Source organism: Pavona decussata, unplaced genomic scaffold, assembly GCF_977016875.1.
Source record: "Pavona decussata unplaced genomic scaffold, jaPavDecu1.1 SCAFFOLD_9, whole genome shotgun sequence".
NCBI classification, from domain to species: Eukaryota; Metazoa; Cnidaria; class Anthozoa; order Scleractinia; family Agariciidae; genus Pavona; species Pavona decussata.
Window position 1 is genome coordinate 4,417,501 of NW_028145432.1, and position 12,500 is coordinate 4,430,000.

The window sequence follows — 12,500 nt, forward strand, 5'->3', positions numbered from 1 at the left end:
GTGAACGCCCTCCAAATATAACTCGACTACAATTCGATTTTAATTGAGGTCTAGTGTGAACACGGCTTAAGTTAACAAGGTAATTTAGCCACGCGGTAAACAAATTCTACTGAGGCTAAATTATCTTAGCAACCGTAGTTGATAGAACCAAAAATTTGTTTTCACTCCCTCACTGACGTAGCACCACAGTTTCTTTGGAAACTTAGAACACCTTACCTGGTCTTATCTTAAAGTACAAAGGTTCCGTGGACTAAAGCAAGTCATTATTTGGTTGGGTTACTGTGGTACTCTCATTCTTTCCTCACGCAAACGGTTTTCTTGTTGGTTTGGGGAGGGGAGTGCATTATTATTGAACATTATTGTGCTGGGACCGTTTTATATTTACATATATATTTAAAAAATACTAGTAAATGAATTAATAAACAAATACATTGATCCTGTTTAGAGAAATTTCAGGAGTTCTATTATATAGTACTAATACAAGTGTAATCTTACTCGGCGTTGAATTCCTGTTGATATCCGGCGTAGGACCTAGAAACGTAAACCAAAAATAACACAATTTTAATGAAACTTTCGTTTTGAAACTGTCTTTTGCCCAAGCAGGTAAAGGCTGGTTTCCATATGATCGCAGACCTTATTGCGATCTGCGATCATATGGAAACCAGCCTTAAACTGGTATCAAACGAACAAAACATTAGAGTGGTTTTTGTTTGGAACGGGGGCAGGGATGCGTAGTGGTGAGAGCACTCGCCTCCGACCCATGTGCCCCTGGTTCAACTCTCGGTATTGACACCATGTTTGGGCAACTTCCTATGTATTCTCTTTCAAAAAGCGATGCTATCACAACTTGCAAAGAAATCAGTTCGATTTGAACTCAAAAGCTGCTGTATATAAAAATATCTTCGAATGCCGATAATAAATCGTTCACTCCGGGATTGTAATGTAGCTCGGAGCTCCCCCCACACCCGGGGCATAGAGCAGAAAGTCTTCGTAGATATCGCTGTCATCGTATATTCCCCTGTTTGAAAGTGAAAGGAAAGTTCATGAAAAGAAATAAGTAAGTAAATAACTTTATTTAACCAGGGTAGCTCATTCAGCTACGAGGCTGGTATCCATAGGGGCCCTGGGAAATAAAGATATGACCACAATGTACAAAAGTTCTTAAAGTAAAAGTTTAGAGCCGGCGGAATACAAAGCAATCAAACGACAGAGAAACAAATTCAATATTTTCCTAGTTTTATTTATAACTCCGCTGGCCACATTGTGAGTGAACCGCTTTACAACTTGTGAGAAGTCGCTCCTAGGTCCCAGACCCTTGGTCCCTAGAAAAACCAAGGCAGACGTAAACTTACTTTCGACACTCAATAAAAAACCCGCTCTATTTAGTCTGTTTACTTACTTTCAACAAAAAGATGAATATAAAGAACGTTCTTTCCGCCGCAAGTATTCTCAGCAACGCACGTGTAGATACCCCCGTCGTCTTTTGTCGTCCTCTTTATCTTTAGGCATCTGTTAACCTTGACCCTCATTCGCGTGGGGCTGCTTGTTTGGAGTGTTATATTGTTCTTTTTCCAGTAAGTGGAAAGTTTGTGCTTTAATCCTTTGTCTGTAACCTGGCAAAAAAGTGTTACGTCTGCTCCCTCAACGACATTAACAATCACTGTTTCGTTCCTCTGATTGGGAATTTCAGGAACTGAAAAATAAAAAAACAAATTATCCGCGGGCGAAGCGATAGATTTTTTCTGCAAGCAATTAAACCTTAGCTGCCTTGTTTTTCCTCTAAAATAAGTGCCTTAGGAAGGGTGCTTTTCAGTATCGTTATATTTTTTTTAGTTATTTCACGAGTGAGATAGACTCTGGTGTTATATCAATGGACCAATCAATATTATAAAATTGTAGCTTGGCTACGAGGCCCACGGGAATACAAAAATATATATTAATATTCATGTCTGACAAGAGAAGCTAGGCCAAACTAGAATTTTAATATACCGAAATTGGTCTATTGTTTGTAGGCTGTAAAAAAAATCTTGTCCCGAATTTTTTGTTAGAAAATACTGGGGAGAAGTTATTAAAAGAACAATAAAATCCTTATTCAACTCCTGAGGCTCATGACCGCTTTGATATTACAAGGAGAAATTTGATACTGATCAGCAATAAGTATTAGCTTCCCATACAGTTGTTTTGCGCTCTTTGTGGCAAACAATTTAAGAAGATATGGTCAAAAGCAGCTCTCGTTGAGCTCATACCTTTATGAAAGACACTAATTTGCTTGTAGCTTGTATCTGCCTTTCTCAATTTTAAGTTTAGTATACTTCTTTATTCCTGAGAATGATGTATTATTACGGGGCAAGTTTTCGGTCGGGTATCATTTTTTTTCCCTCATCGTGGTCACAAATTGTAATGAATAATTAATGAACCTGGATTAAACTCTGTTCTCTCCTAGAAGGGATAATTTGGAACTCCAACAAAAACGGCCCAATCAGAATCCATTACTTGCGCGTATATTTGTAGGTCTAACTAGGACCGAGAAAGAAGGCTTTTAAATTTGCGGTCATGTTGATTATACGTTTCAAGACTGTAATATGCCGTTTTCAGAGAGAAAACAAAACTTTTTGGAGTGATATATTGAAAGAATAAGTTCTAAGAAGTAATCGATACTTAAACGATGGAAATAACAGGCGCATAACAGGTCTTTATTTTGCCAAGTGCTTGGAAGCCCAAGGCACAAGCGCGGAGCGCGAGTTGAGAGGGAAACAAAATTACAAATGACTGGCCTTGTGCTCCGCGCTTGGCTAAATAAACGTCTGTTCTTCAGGGTAGTAACTGTGATCGTTTTTTTTTATATATACACTAACCCACGAAGGAAACGTTTCCGTAGAGTTTACTGCTCTCTTCCCAATTTCTGCGCGGTCAAACAGCGAAAAATCACCACCCGAACAAATGGAAACGTGCCTTGCTACGCAGGCTACATTTTCCTAACGATATCAACAGGGCTAATGCTGTGTTCCAGACTTTATGAATAAACAAAAGAAAAGTGAAAACAAACTAGGACAAAAGGGAAATTCTTTGGCTAGGAAAAGAGGCAAATTTCCAACGGTTTAGGTTAAAAGTCAGCGGACAAAATCATAAAGCGTGACCGCTGAAATACATAAATTAAATAAACTGCCAAAAACCTGAAAAAAAGGAACAAAACAGGGTAGCTGAGCTAGCATTTTCGTAAAGCCATCAACAGCTCGTAAATACGCCGGGAAATACTATTCCGTTTCATAAAACTCTCTGCAGCTAAAGCATCCGATAGGTCAATCTGCATTAGCTTACAGAAATATATCCTTGAAAGGACACAAAACTACCTGGGACTCACAGGAGACATTTTTCCAAAGTATTTTGTTTTAAAGGGGCACAGTGAGTCACGGAGATTTGGCTGTATTTTGGTCAAGACTACACAAGTATTTGACAAAGACCCTTTTTTGTACAATACGAAATTGCTCTTTGAGCAGCGTGAGAAATTTATTAATTAATAAGTGATTTCACTAAGGAAGAATAATCTACAATAAGTTTTTTCGCGATTTCTCCAAAATATGCAGGAAGAAATTGAAAAAATTGGCCAATTTTTTACAAGTTGCAATCCATTTCCATCGTAGCCATCAGTTGGCAAAGATAATTCATACTAGTTTCTGTGCACTAGTGGAGTTATTTGTCAACTATTATTTTAACATCTCGACCGATACAAAACTATAAAGGACACTAAAAATAGGTGACTCTGCCGCTTTAAGTGTTCTCGATTGTCGGGTGTCTCTGTACTTTGAGGTGGTCTGAGAATAACAATGTAATGAAAGCTGCATTACATTTCAAACTAATAGAGGCGTATTTTGTTTGTTTAGACAACGGGCCTCTGGCCTCTGGAGCCAGGCCAGGGTTACTCAATATTTATAAATTAATGACAAAGTTTGAGAGTATTGCCAACTTTGAAACTTGGATTGCATGGAAACGAGAATGGGTCGGCAATATTACCGGACACGAGTTGTGCCAAATATAATAGCCGATAAAGGGGGTAAGCTTGAAGAATTTCCGGTTGTTTTTACCACATATTATATAATTCGCAAAATGAAAATTAAAAATTCGAAGTGAAGTAACTCTTCTACCGCTCCTTTCGTTATTAATTCACTATCCCAGCATTAATTTCAGCCAGCTGTAACAGGGAACTCAGCCCAGTAATTGAAATTCAGATACTAGGTTGTTGCTTAGTTTGATACTGGAGAAATCAACTCCGATCCACGAACCTAATCACATATTAAACCCCTTCAGTCAATATTTATCCAGATCAGATTTTCGTCATATATTGTACTTGGCAAAATAGAGATTTAGAGATCACAGAGAAGGCTGAGGAAGAAATTCACTGGGAAAAATTAATTTACAATTATTCCACTCGCGCGCGTTGGAGAGGTTGGATATGATATGATATAGATAGCCAAAGACACTGCAAAGAGGCCAATGGCTGTAATCATACCATATGCCACAAGCGTGAGTGGAACAAAAATTAAAAGCAATCAAGTAATATTACTAGATCTCGCTGATTTGGCTTTGCAAGCCAGAGAACAACCAGAGGAGAACTTAATGGAAGCTATTTTTCGGGCATGGTATAATGGCTCATATTTCATGGCAGTTAAGCCAGTCAAATCCGCGGTATTGTATTATAACCAGTTTTTAATAAACCTATATATTCTATGGCTTATATTCTTGTCTTAACTATTCAGGGCGGCTTTCTCTGCATTAACAGTGGTTGCGGTTCGGTTACTGTGTAATTTAGCTTTGATGCGCCGGGTCAACAAGGCAAATTACACATATATAAACGGCCTTTCAGAAACATATACGCATCCCACAGCCTCTTAAAATCATAACCTGATCAGAACACGACTACTTACCAGTTTCGCGTATGGCGACTGATTACTAATCGCGGGCAGACAAAACTTGATAAAAATGATTTTGGTTCATAGACATTTACCTGGGCACATGGAAGAGACTGCTTTGCTATAGAGTAGCACCAGACCAAGGAGAGCTGTCGACAATGTTTTCCACAACAGGAACATGGCGAAACAATTGTATTTCTTGCGTGCTGTACACAGTCTTCAGTTCTACAAAGAAGGAACGGTTCGCTAGTGTGTTTCAAAAGTTCGGAACAATGTGTTTCTCAGAAAGTATACTGAAGAGTGTAGTGATGTTCAGTCGAAGTCCGTAATCAGGTTAGGCAATCTTCTAGCAGGGTTTGGAACGTTCCCTACAATCCCAGGCCCCCCATATCAGGCCCCCCGAGGAACAATACCAGGCCCCAATGAAACAAAATCAAGTTTTTTGTTACGCAGGCAACAATAACAAGCCCCGATGTCGTAATATTATTCGACACAGCAATATCAAGCCCCGAGGTACAATACCAGGCCCCAATGAAACGAAATCAAGTTGTTTGTGACGCGTTATAATTGTATCTTATAGGTGAAAGAAAAACAGGTATGAATCTTATTGAGACAAATATTGGATCACAGAACGTTTGAATTATGAATTTTAATTGTAAAATATTGAAGTTGTATTACCGAAAGTTTGTTCCCGTGTGTAAAGAGATTTGTCTGTCAAATGATATGTTGACATGATGGGTTAAAATGAATTTGAGTACAGAGAGCACTACGGACAGGTACCGGTGTTTCAGTATAAACCGCTGCGATTCCTTCGTAATTTTCTCGATATGAGAGTTTAGGGTTAGGTTTGATTTAACGTAAAAAGGGCTGTGCAACTTATCATTTAAAGGCATGTTATCAGTAAAAGCTATTTTGTGTTTGAATGCGTGTTTGGGAATATATTTGTATCTCTTATTACTTCCAAGGGGAGCGTACGTAGAAGTTTTGAATGAACATCATTTCTTTCGTAGAGGTGAGCGAGACAATTCTTCAAACGGATTTGTAAGCACCCGAGTTATTCACCTCTCCACTGAATATGTTCAAAAATGTTTCGCGACGAAGTCGATATCGTAAACGAGCGTTCGAGCGGAACAATGCTTGTACAGCGAGTTTGTACTCAACCGATTGACTTTTCTCTCCGCAAGCTTTGTCTTAAAAAAGAAGTATTTTGCGACGTTGTTTTTATTCAAAATGAATTACGCAAGCCTCGACTGAACTACGTACAATCTGCGCCAGTTTTTGACAAGCTTGCGTGACTTGCAGACATGAAAGATGGCGAAGGATTTGAAGGTCAGCAAGGGGACCTTGATTGATTCTGTGCGCCTTAATTGCAGCTTGATCAGTTCCGAAGGAGGACGCTTTATTTGTGTACATTATTTTATAATTTCAGACATTGGAGAAAACCGTCCGATTAACAAGCATTCCAACTTCAGTTTTCATCATAACACGACTAAACAATAGAAGAAAATTCCAGGGCCTATTATGGTAGGTTGGGGCCTGATATGGTATGTCGGGGCCTGGGATCGTATGTTGGGGCCTGGTATTGGGGGTCTCATATTGTAAGTCACGTTCCAACTCTAATAGGACTGGCTTTCGCTCACCTAGACGTTCCCAATTTGGCCAAGACGTAAATTTTGTTGTACTTGAAATCCCCCTTCTAAAATCGCGCCCATTGGCTAGTTCTATTCTGATAAGACGTGAAGGGCCTTGGGCACTGACAGGGAGATTGTACTGTATGTTGATCAAAACCACTCAAATATAGACTAAGGACCTCTTTTCTAACATGAAATTACGCTTAGAGCTCCGGGAGGAAAATATGAAATGATTTCTCCGAGGAAGAATAAAATACAATCGGTTTTTAGCCATCTTTCCAAATCACTCGAAGAAACTTAAAAAAGGTAATTTTTTTTATAAATTGCATTATTGCATGATCAATACTAGTTTCTGTGCACTAGTCGGGTTATTGTTAACAAAACTAAACCATTATATTTTTAGGTTTACATCAAAGCAAATATGTTTTTTGTCTATTGAAAGTCACACTTAAAATAGATGACACGTACTGCCCCTTTAAAACAAGATAACTTGACTTTTTTTAAACAAAATAAATGTTTTAGAGAGAGCAGCTTAATCCTGGAGGTGTTCAGCGAATCATCAAAACTGATCGTCGGATCTGCTTCTTTCGCTTCAAACAAAGGACTTTTTTTATTCAAAATCGTGTCGCACGTACATTGACGTGATTAATGATGTCACGAGTTGCAATAACTACCGTGAATTCTAAAAGAGTTGTCATGAGTTTCAAAAATGTCAGAAATTGTGGTAAAACGTGTCGTATTTTTACTTTTGTTACAGTGGTAGTACGAACGGTATTTTACCAACGTCAGCAAAAGAATTTGGATCACTTTCTGCATTTCTCTCAACTCAGGAGTTTCTTTTATCGCTGCGTTTCCCTACTTCCCTTAAATAAGAAGCAAATTTAAGGGCACATTCACGCGGCACACTTAACACGCCAAATTCAGCTAGTTGGAAGGCAGTCCTTTGCAGTTCTAATACTCACAAGAACAAATTATAGAAAGTTCTCCTCAAAAACCGCCATCATATTTTGATCAACACAAGCAAGCGTGTCGGCATACGTGATGAACTGAATAATTCATTCAACGGAGGACAGGCTGTGCGGCTTTGCAAGGAAACCGCCAATGGGTGATCTCTCCAGCTTCAATTTCAATTCATTCCTTCCTCATGATCTGCCCAAAGATTGTTGAAGCCGGGACACTATCCTGTGATTATTTATTGTTAGATCCAGATAAAAGATGTTTTTATTTTCATCATAGTAAAAGAAAGCACACGCACATTACAATTATCAATAGCAACTCTGCATGAATGGACTAATTCGCTCATGAATGTGTTATGAATGCATTGCTAACTGAATTCAAGAAAGTTCCACAAGGATTTCCACTTAAAGTAGATCGCTGCATTACAATTATCAACAGCGACTCTGCATGCCAAAATTCACTCGTTTGTGAATGTACTATGAACACATTGATTCATTCTCTATGTGCTATATAACCTCCTACGGCAGGGGAAGATGGAATGATGAACGCTGTTACTAACATTTGGTTAATATCTAGTTAATTTCCACGTTTGAACAATTTTTGTACATATTTTTAACACCATTGTTTTTGTAATGAATTTCTTTTTACTTTTGTAAAGCGCCTTAGAACTTTTCGATTTTAGCGCTATATAAATTGTCATTGTTTTCATTAGGCCATTTCCGAGTTCTTGTGAACTTAATTATGGCATTTTGTTTTTGAATACCCGGTTAGTAAAAATCGGAAGGATTCAAAGTGATCTTTGTACGTTTTGTCAAACCTCTCGAGAGACGCTAGAACATTTCTTTTACCTATGCTCTTTCTCAACAGATTTTTGGACTAAATTTGAAAACTTTTGGTTAACAGTAACCGAGGAGCAAATAAAACTGGAATATATTAATATTATTTTAGGAGTATTAGATGAGAGATCTGACCTGCTCAGCTACCTTATAATTTTAGGTAAAATTTATTTGTGGAATTGCCGCAAAAATAACCAAATCCCTCTCTTTTTGCCTTTCGAAGATGTAGTCAAGAGAAAGTATGAAATTGAAAAGCTTATAGCCTCTCAAAGCAATTTAAGTTTAAAACATTTCCAGGCAAAATGGAACCCTGTTTTAAATGTCAATCCTAATTATTTTGTAAAGGAGTAAGTGCCGCCTGGTTCTTTTGTTCTTTTTTTTCTATTAAATAGAATTATGTAAATTATGTAAATTTATATGTATATTTTTGATAATGCAAGTCCCCGTATTGTAACTTTATATAAAGTATCTTTTAAATCCAGAAAGTAATTGTGTAATTAGAGTTGCAGTTGTGTAGGCAGAGTATCTGTAGTATTTGTAGTGTTTGTAACTGTAGTGTTCGTAATTGTAAAAAAGAGTGAAAAAAAAAACTTAATTATGAAAGTGAGGTTAAGTGCAAAGATTTTCATATAAAAATTAGTTTTGTTTTCATATGAATGAAAACTAATTTTCACAATAAAAAACTTTGCACATAGCCTCGCTTTCATAATGAGGTTCAAAGCAACTCGGAAATGGCCTATTCTAACAGAAATCGAACGTCACGTGGAGTCAAGACTTCCCTTCGTTGCTGCTGACTCCCACCAGTGTGTTGCAGGCTCAACATCTCCAACATACGAGTGAAAACGTAAGCACACTGAAAATCTCCGCCCTCAAATAACTGAATTGGATGTTAAATATGACCGTCCCTTAAAAAATTTTTCATCGCCCGACCGACCCAATTTTTTCAAACGTAAAAACGTTAAGTAATTTTAATTTAATTGTCTTTTTCCATTTATTGCCTGCCTCCCAGTTTAATATGCTTTTTCTTTCTTATGCCTACGTCTTCAGTCATGGGGAGGAGATAATTAAGACTCACGTGGAATTATTTATTAATTCATTTTTTGTCAAGGTTTCTTTTCTCGGCCTTTCTGTGGATGCTGGCAAAGGATGCCGGCGTCCACAATGCCATCGCCCCTGAAACGTAACAAAAGAAACTACGGGACCCAATAAAGTCACAGTCGGTTTACCATAGTGATCAAATGAATTACATTTCGATGGATCTAATTTCCAAGGAGATAATTTCCAAGGATCCAATTTCCATGGACTCGGCAATTTAAACAGTGGACATTCGAGAGTTCTCGGCAAAGAAATTACGCTTCGAGGACAGATTGGTATTTCCACAGGGAAGAGAATCTGCCATTGTAAATCAATCGCAAATCTTAACTGGCGCCCGACTTTGTGGAAAATGTTTGAACGCTTCTGGGAATCCATCTCACCACAAAAATTTACAGGTATGATTCCAATTTTTACTGAAACACTACTTCATTGATAAGAGAAGCAGAATTTCGTTTTAGAGTGTACTATATTTTGGCTGGCCAAACTAGCCTTTTTCAGGTAGAATGCAAATTCTCATTGTACCTGAAGAAGGCTGGTTTGGCCAGCCGAAATATAGTACACTCTAAACGCCGCGTTAAAAGCCGCTCAAGGCCGAGATTGTCGTCCAAGTCAACAGGGATTTCGCCCAAAATGGAAGGAGAAAATACGATGGAGAAACGTCTGACGGTGTTTCCTACTCATTCTCGTATTCTTTTTTGGCGGTCCGAAGTAATTTGACCGTTAAAATCGTAGCGCCACGGGTGCCAGATAGTTCGAAACCCTCAACAACTTACAAATACAAATATTAATCTCTCCTTTGGGAGTGGTGGACTTGTTGTGTGGTGGCGTGGTAAACTGACTTAGAAGGAAAGGGTCCCGGGTTCGATTCTCGAGATAACGGAGAATTTTTTTCCTTTTTCGCATTTAAAAGCTAACCAATTGAAAGGCTCCAGACAATTTTCAAAAACTTTCTTAAAAAATACAAAACTATTCAAGGAGCTCAATCTTGCTGAGGAGAACGGCTAAAAGTCTTAGCGGCTTAGGATGCGGAATAAAATGCCCGTGAGGCGAGATATGTCCAGAAATGCACGCTAATGAGATTCATGGATTGTATGTGTTATATTTCGAGTCCTGGGCCAACTAAACACAATGCGAACTATGTTTTAAACCTTGCCACTATTTACTTCTGCATTCACGAGTTGGCTCACAGGAGCGTTTGAATAAGTATATCACAGAAAACGAGAAAAAGTTTGAGAGTTAATATGGTTTTGGGGGACGCCGTCTCAAAATTAGAGACGTTTGTATAGATTTGTAAGTCTTTTCATAGTCTATAGCCTATGGATTTTGGCAAAATTTTCATGGTAATACTATATACTATGAATTTTGGGCTAATTTTCATCCTTATAATATAGACTATGGATTTTAGGCTAATTTTCATCTTAACACTATAGACTATCAATTTTGGCCAAATTTTCATCCTGATACTATAGACTATCGATTTTGGCCTAATTTTCATCCTAATACTATAGACTATAGATCTTGGGGTAATTTTTATCCTAATACTATAGACTGTAGATTTTGGACAAATTGTCATCGTAATACTATGGACCATGGATTTAAGCCTAATTTTCATCTTATTACTATAGACTATGGATTTTTGCTTGATTTTCATCCTCATACTATAGACTATGGATTTTGGGCTAATTTTCATCGAAATACTATAGACTATGGATTTTTGCCTAATTTTCATCTTATTACTATAGACTATGGATTTTTGCTTGATTTTCATCCTCATACTATAGACTATGGATTTTGGGCTAATTTTCATCGAAATACTATAGACTATGGATTTTTGCCTAATTTTCATCTTATTACTATAGACTATGGATTTTTGCTTGATTTTCATCCTCATACTATAGACTATGGATTTTGGGCTAATTTTCATCGAAATACTATAGACTATGGATTTTTGCCTAATTTTCATCCATATACTATAGCCCATGGATTTTGGACAAATTTTCATCCAAATACTATAGGCTATGGATTTCGAGGTAATCTTCATGGTAATACTATTTTGAAGTTTTTGGCCTAATGTTTGGCCTAAAGTTTCATCCTAATACTATGGATTTCGAGCTAATGTTCATGGTAATACTGTACACTATGGATTTTGGGCTAATTTTCGTCGAAATACTATAGACCATGGATTTTGGCAGAATTTTCATCCTAATACTATAGACTATGGATTTTGGACAAATGTTTATCCTAATACTATAGACTATGGATTTTGGGGTAATATTTATCCTAATGCTATAGACTATAGATTTTGGCTGAATTTTAATCCTAATATTACAGACCATGGATTTTGGCCTAATTTTCATCCTAATACTATAGACTATGGATTTTGGGCAAACGTTTATCCTAATACTATAGACTATGGAGTTTGCGGTAATCTTTATCCTAATACTATAGACTATAGATTTTGGTAGAATTTTCATCCTAATACTAGAGACTATGGGTTTTGGCCTAATTTTCATCCTAATACTACAGACTATGGATCGTGGAGAAAGTGTCATCCTAATACTATGGACTACGGATTTTAGTCAAATTCTCATCCTATTACTATAGACTACAGATTTTCGCTTTAGCCTTATTTTGATCCTACTACTATAGACAATGGATTTTGGGGTAATTTTTATCCTAATACTATAGACTATAGATTTTGGCAGAATTTTAATCCTAATATTATAGACTATGGATTTTTGCCTAATTTTCATCCTGATACTATAGACTATGAATTTTGGGTAAATTTTTAATACTATAGAGTATAAAACAATTAGAACGATAGAGGATAAAAATACGCCTTCTAGGGGAGGCATTGGCTGATTGAGGAAAACAATATTACAAAACTTGGAAGATATTAAATGGTACTGTTGAAAATAATGGTGTTTTATGTGCTGAGGTTTTCCAATCAATTCTTTCAGTGCTTTCAATCTTCATACCACTACCAGCATCAACATGCTGTCTTCAATTGTGCTCTATTTTTTAACCAACCTACCACGCAACCTCCACCCCAGGTTCTTCGCAATATTCAAAAT

General features: G+C 37.2%; 1 protein-coding gene and 1 long non-coding RNA gene across 5 annotated transcripts in view; one reads left to right on the forward strand and one right to left on the reverse strand.

Moving 5' to 3' along the window:
* Positions 1 to 5,280, reverse strand: part of LOC146488673 (fibroblast growth factor receptor 2-like) — a 15,380-nt gene extending 10,100 nt beyond the window's left edge. For 2 of the 4 annotated variants that reach the window (XM_085119187.1, XM_085119181.1), the window contains exons 1-4: positions 5,003 to 5,280; positions 1,400 to 1,693; positions 929 to 1,018; positions 496 to 531 (exon numbers count right to left, since the gene is read on the reverse strand). In XM_085119187.1, the coding sequence (XP_084975313.1) occupies positions 496 to 531; positions 929 to 1,018; positions 1,400 to 1,693; positions 5,003 to 5,087 (505 nt within the window). In that variant the 5' untranslated portion in view covers positions 5,088 to 5,280. The remainder of the gene's footprint in view (positions 1 to 495; positions 532 to 928; positions 1,019 to 1,399; positions 1,694 to 5,002) is intronic. The other 2 variants (XM_085119191.1, XM_085119195.1) reach the window with 2 other exon arrangements.
* Positions 5,281 to 11,046: 5,766 nt separating this feature from the next.
* Positions 11,047 to 12,500, forward strand: part of LOC146488674 (uncharacterized) — a 2,828-nt gene continuing 1,374 nt past the window's right edge. Inside the window, exons 1-2 of the long non-coding RNA XR_014866521.1 lie at positions 11,047 to 11,456; positions 11,539 to 12,500. The exon at positions 11,539 to 12,500 is cut by the window's right edge and continues 1,374 nt beyond it. This is a non-coding gene — a long non-coding RNA (uncharacterized LOC146488674). The remainder of the gene's footprint in view (positions 11,457 to 11,538) is intronic.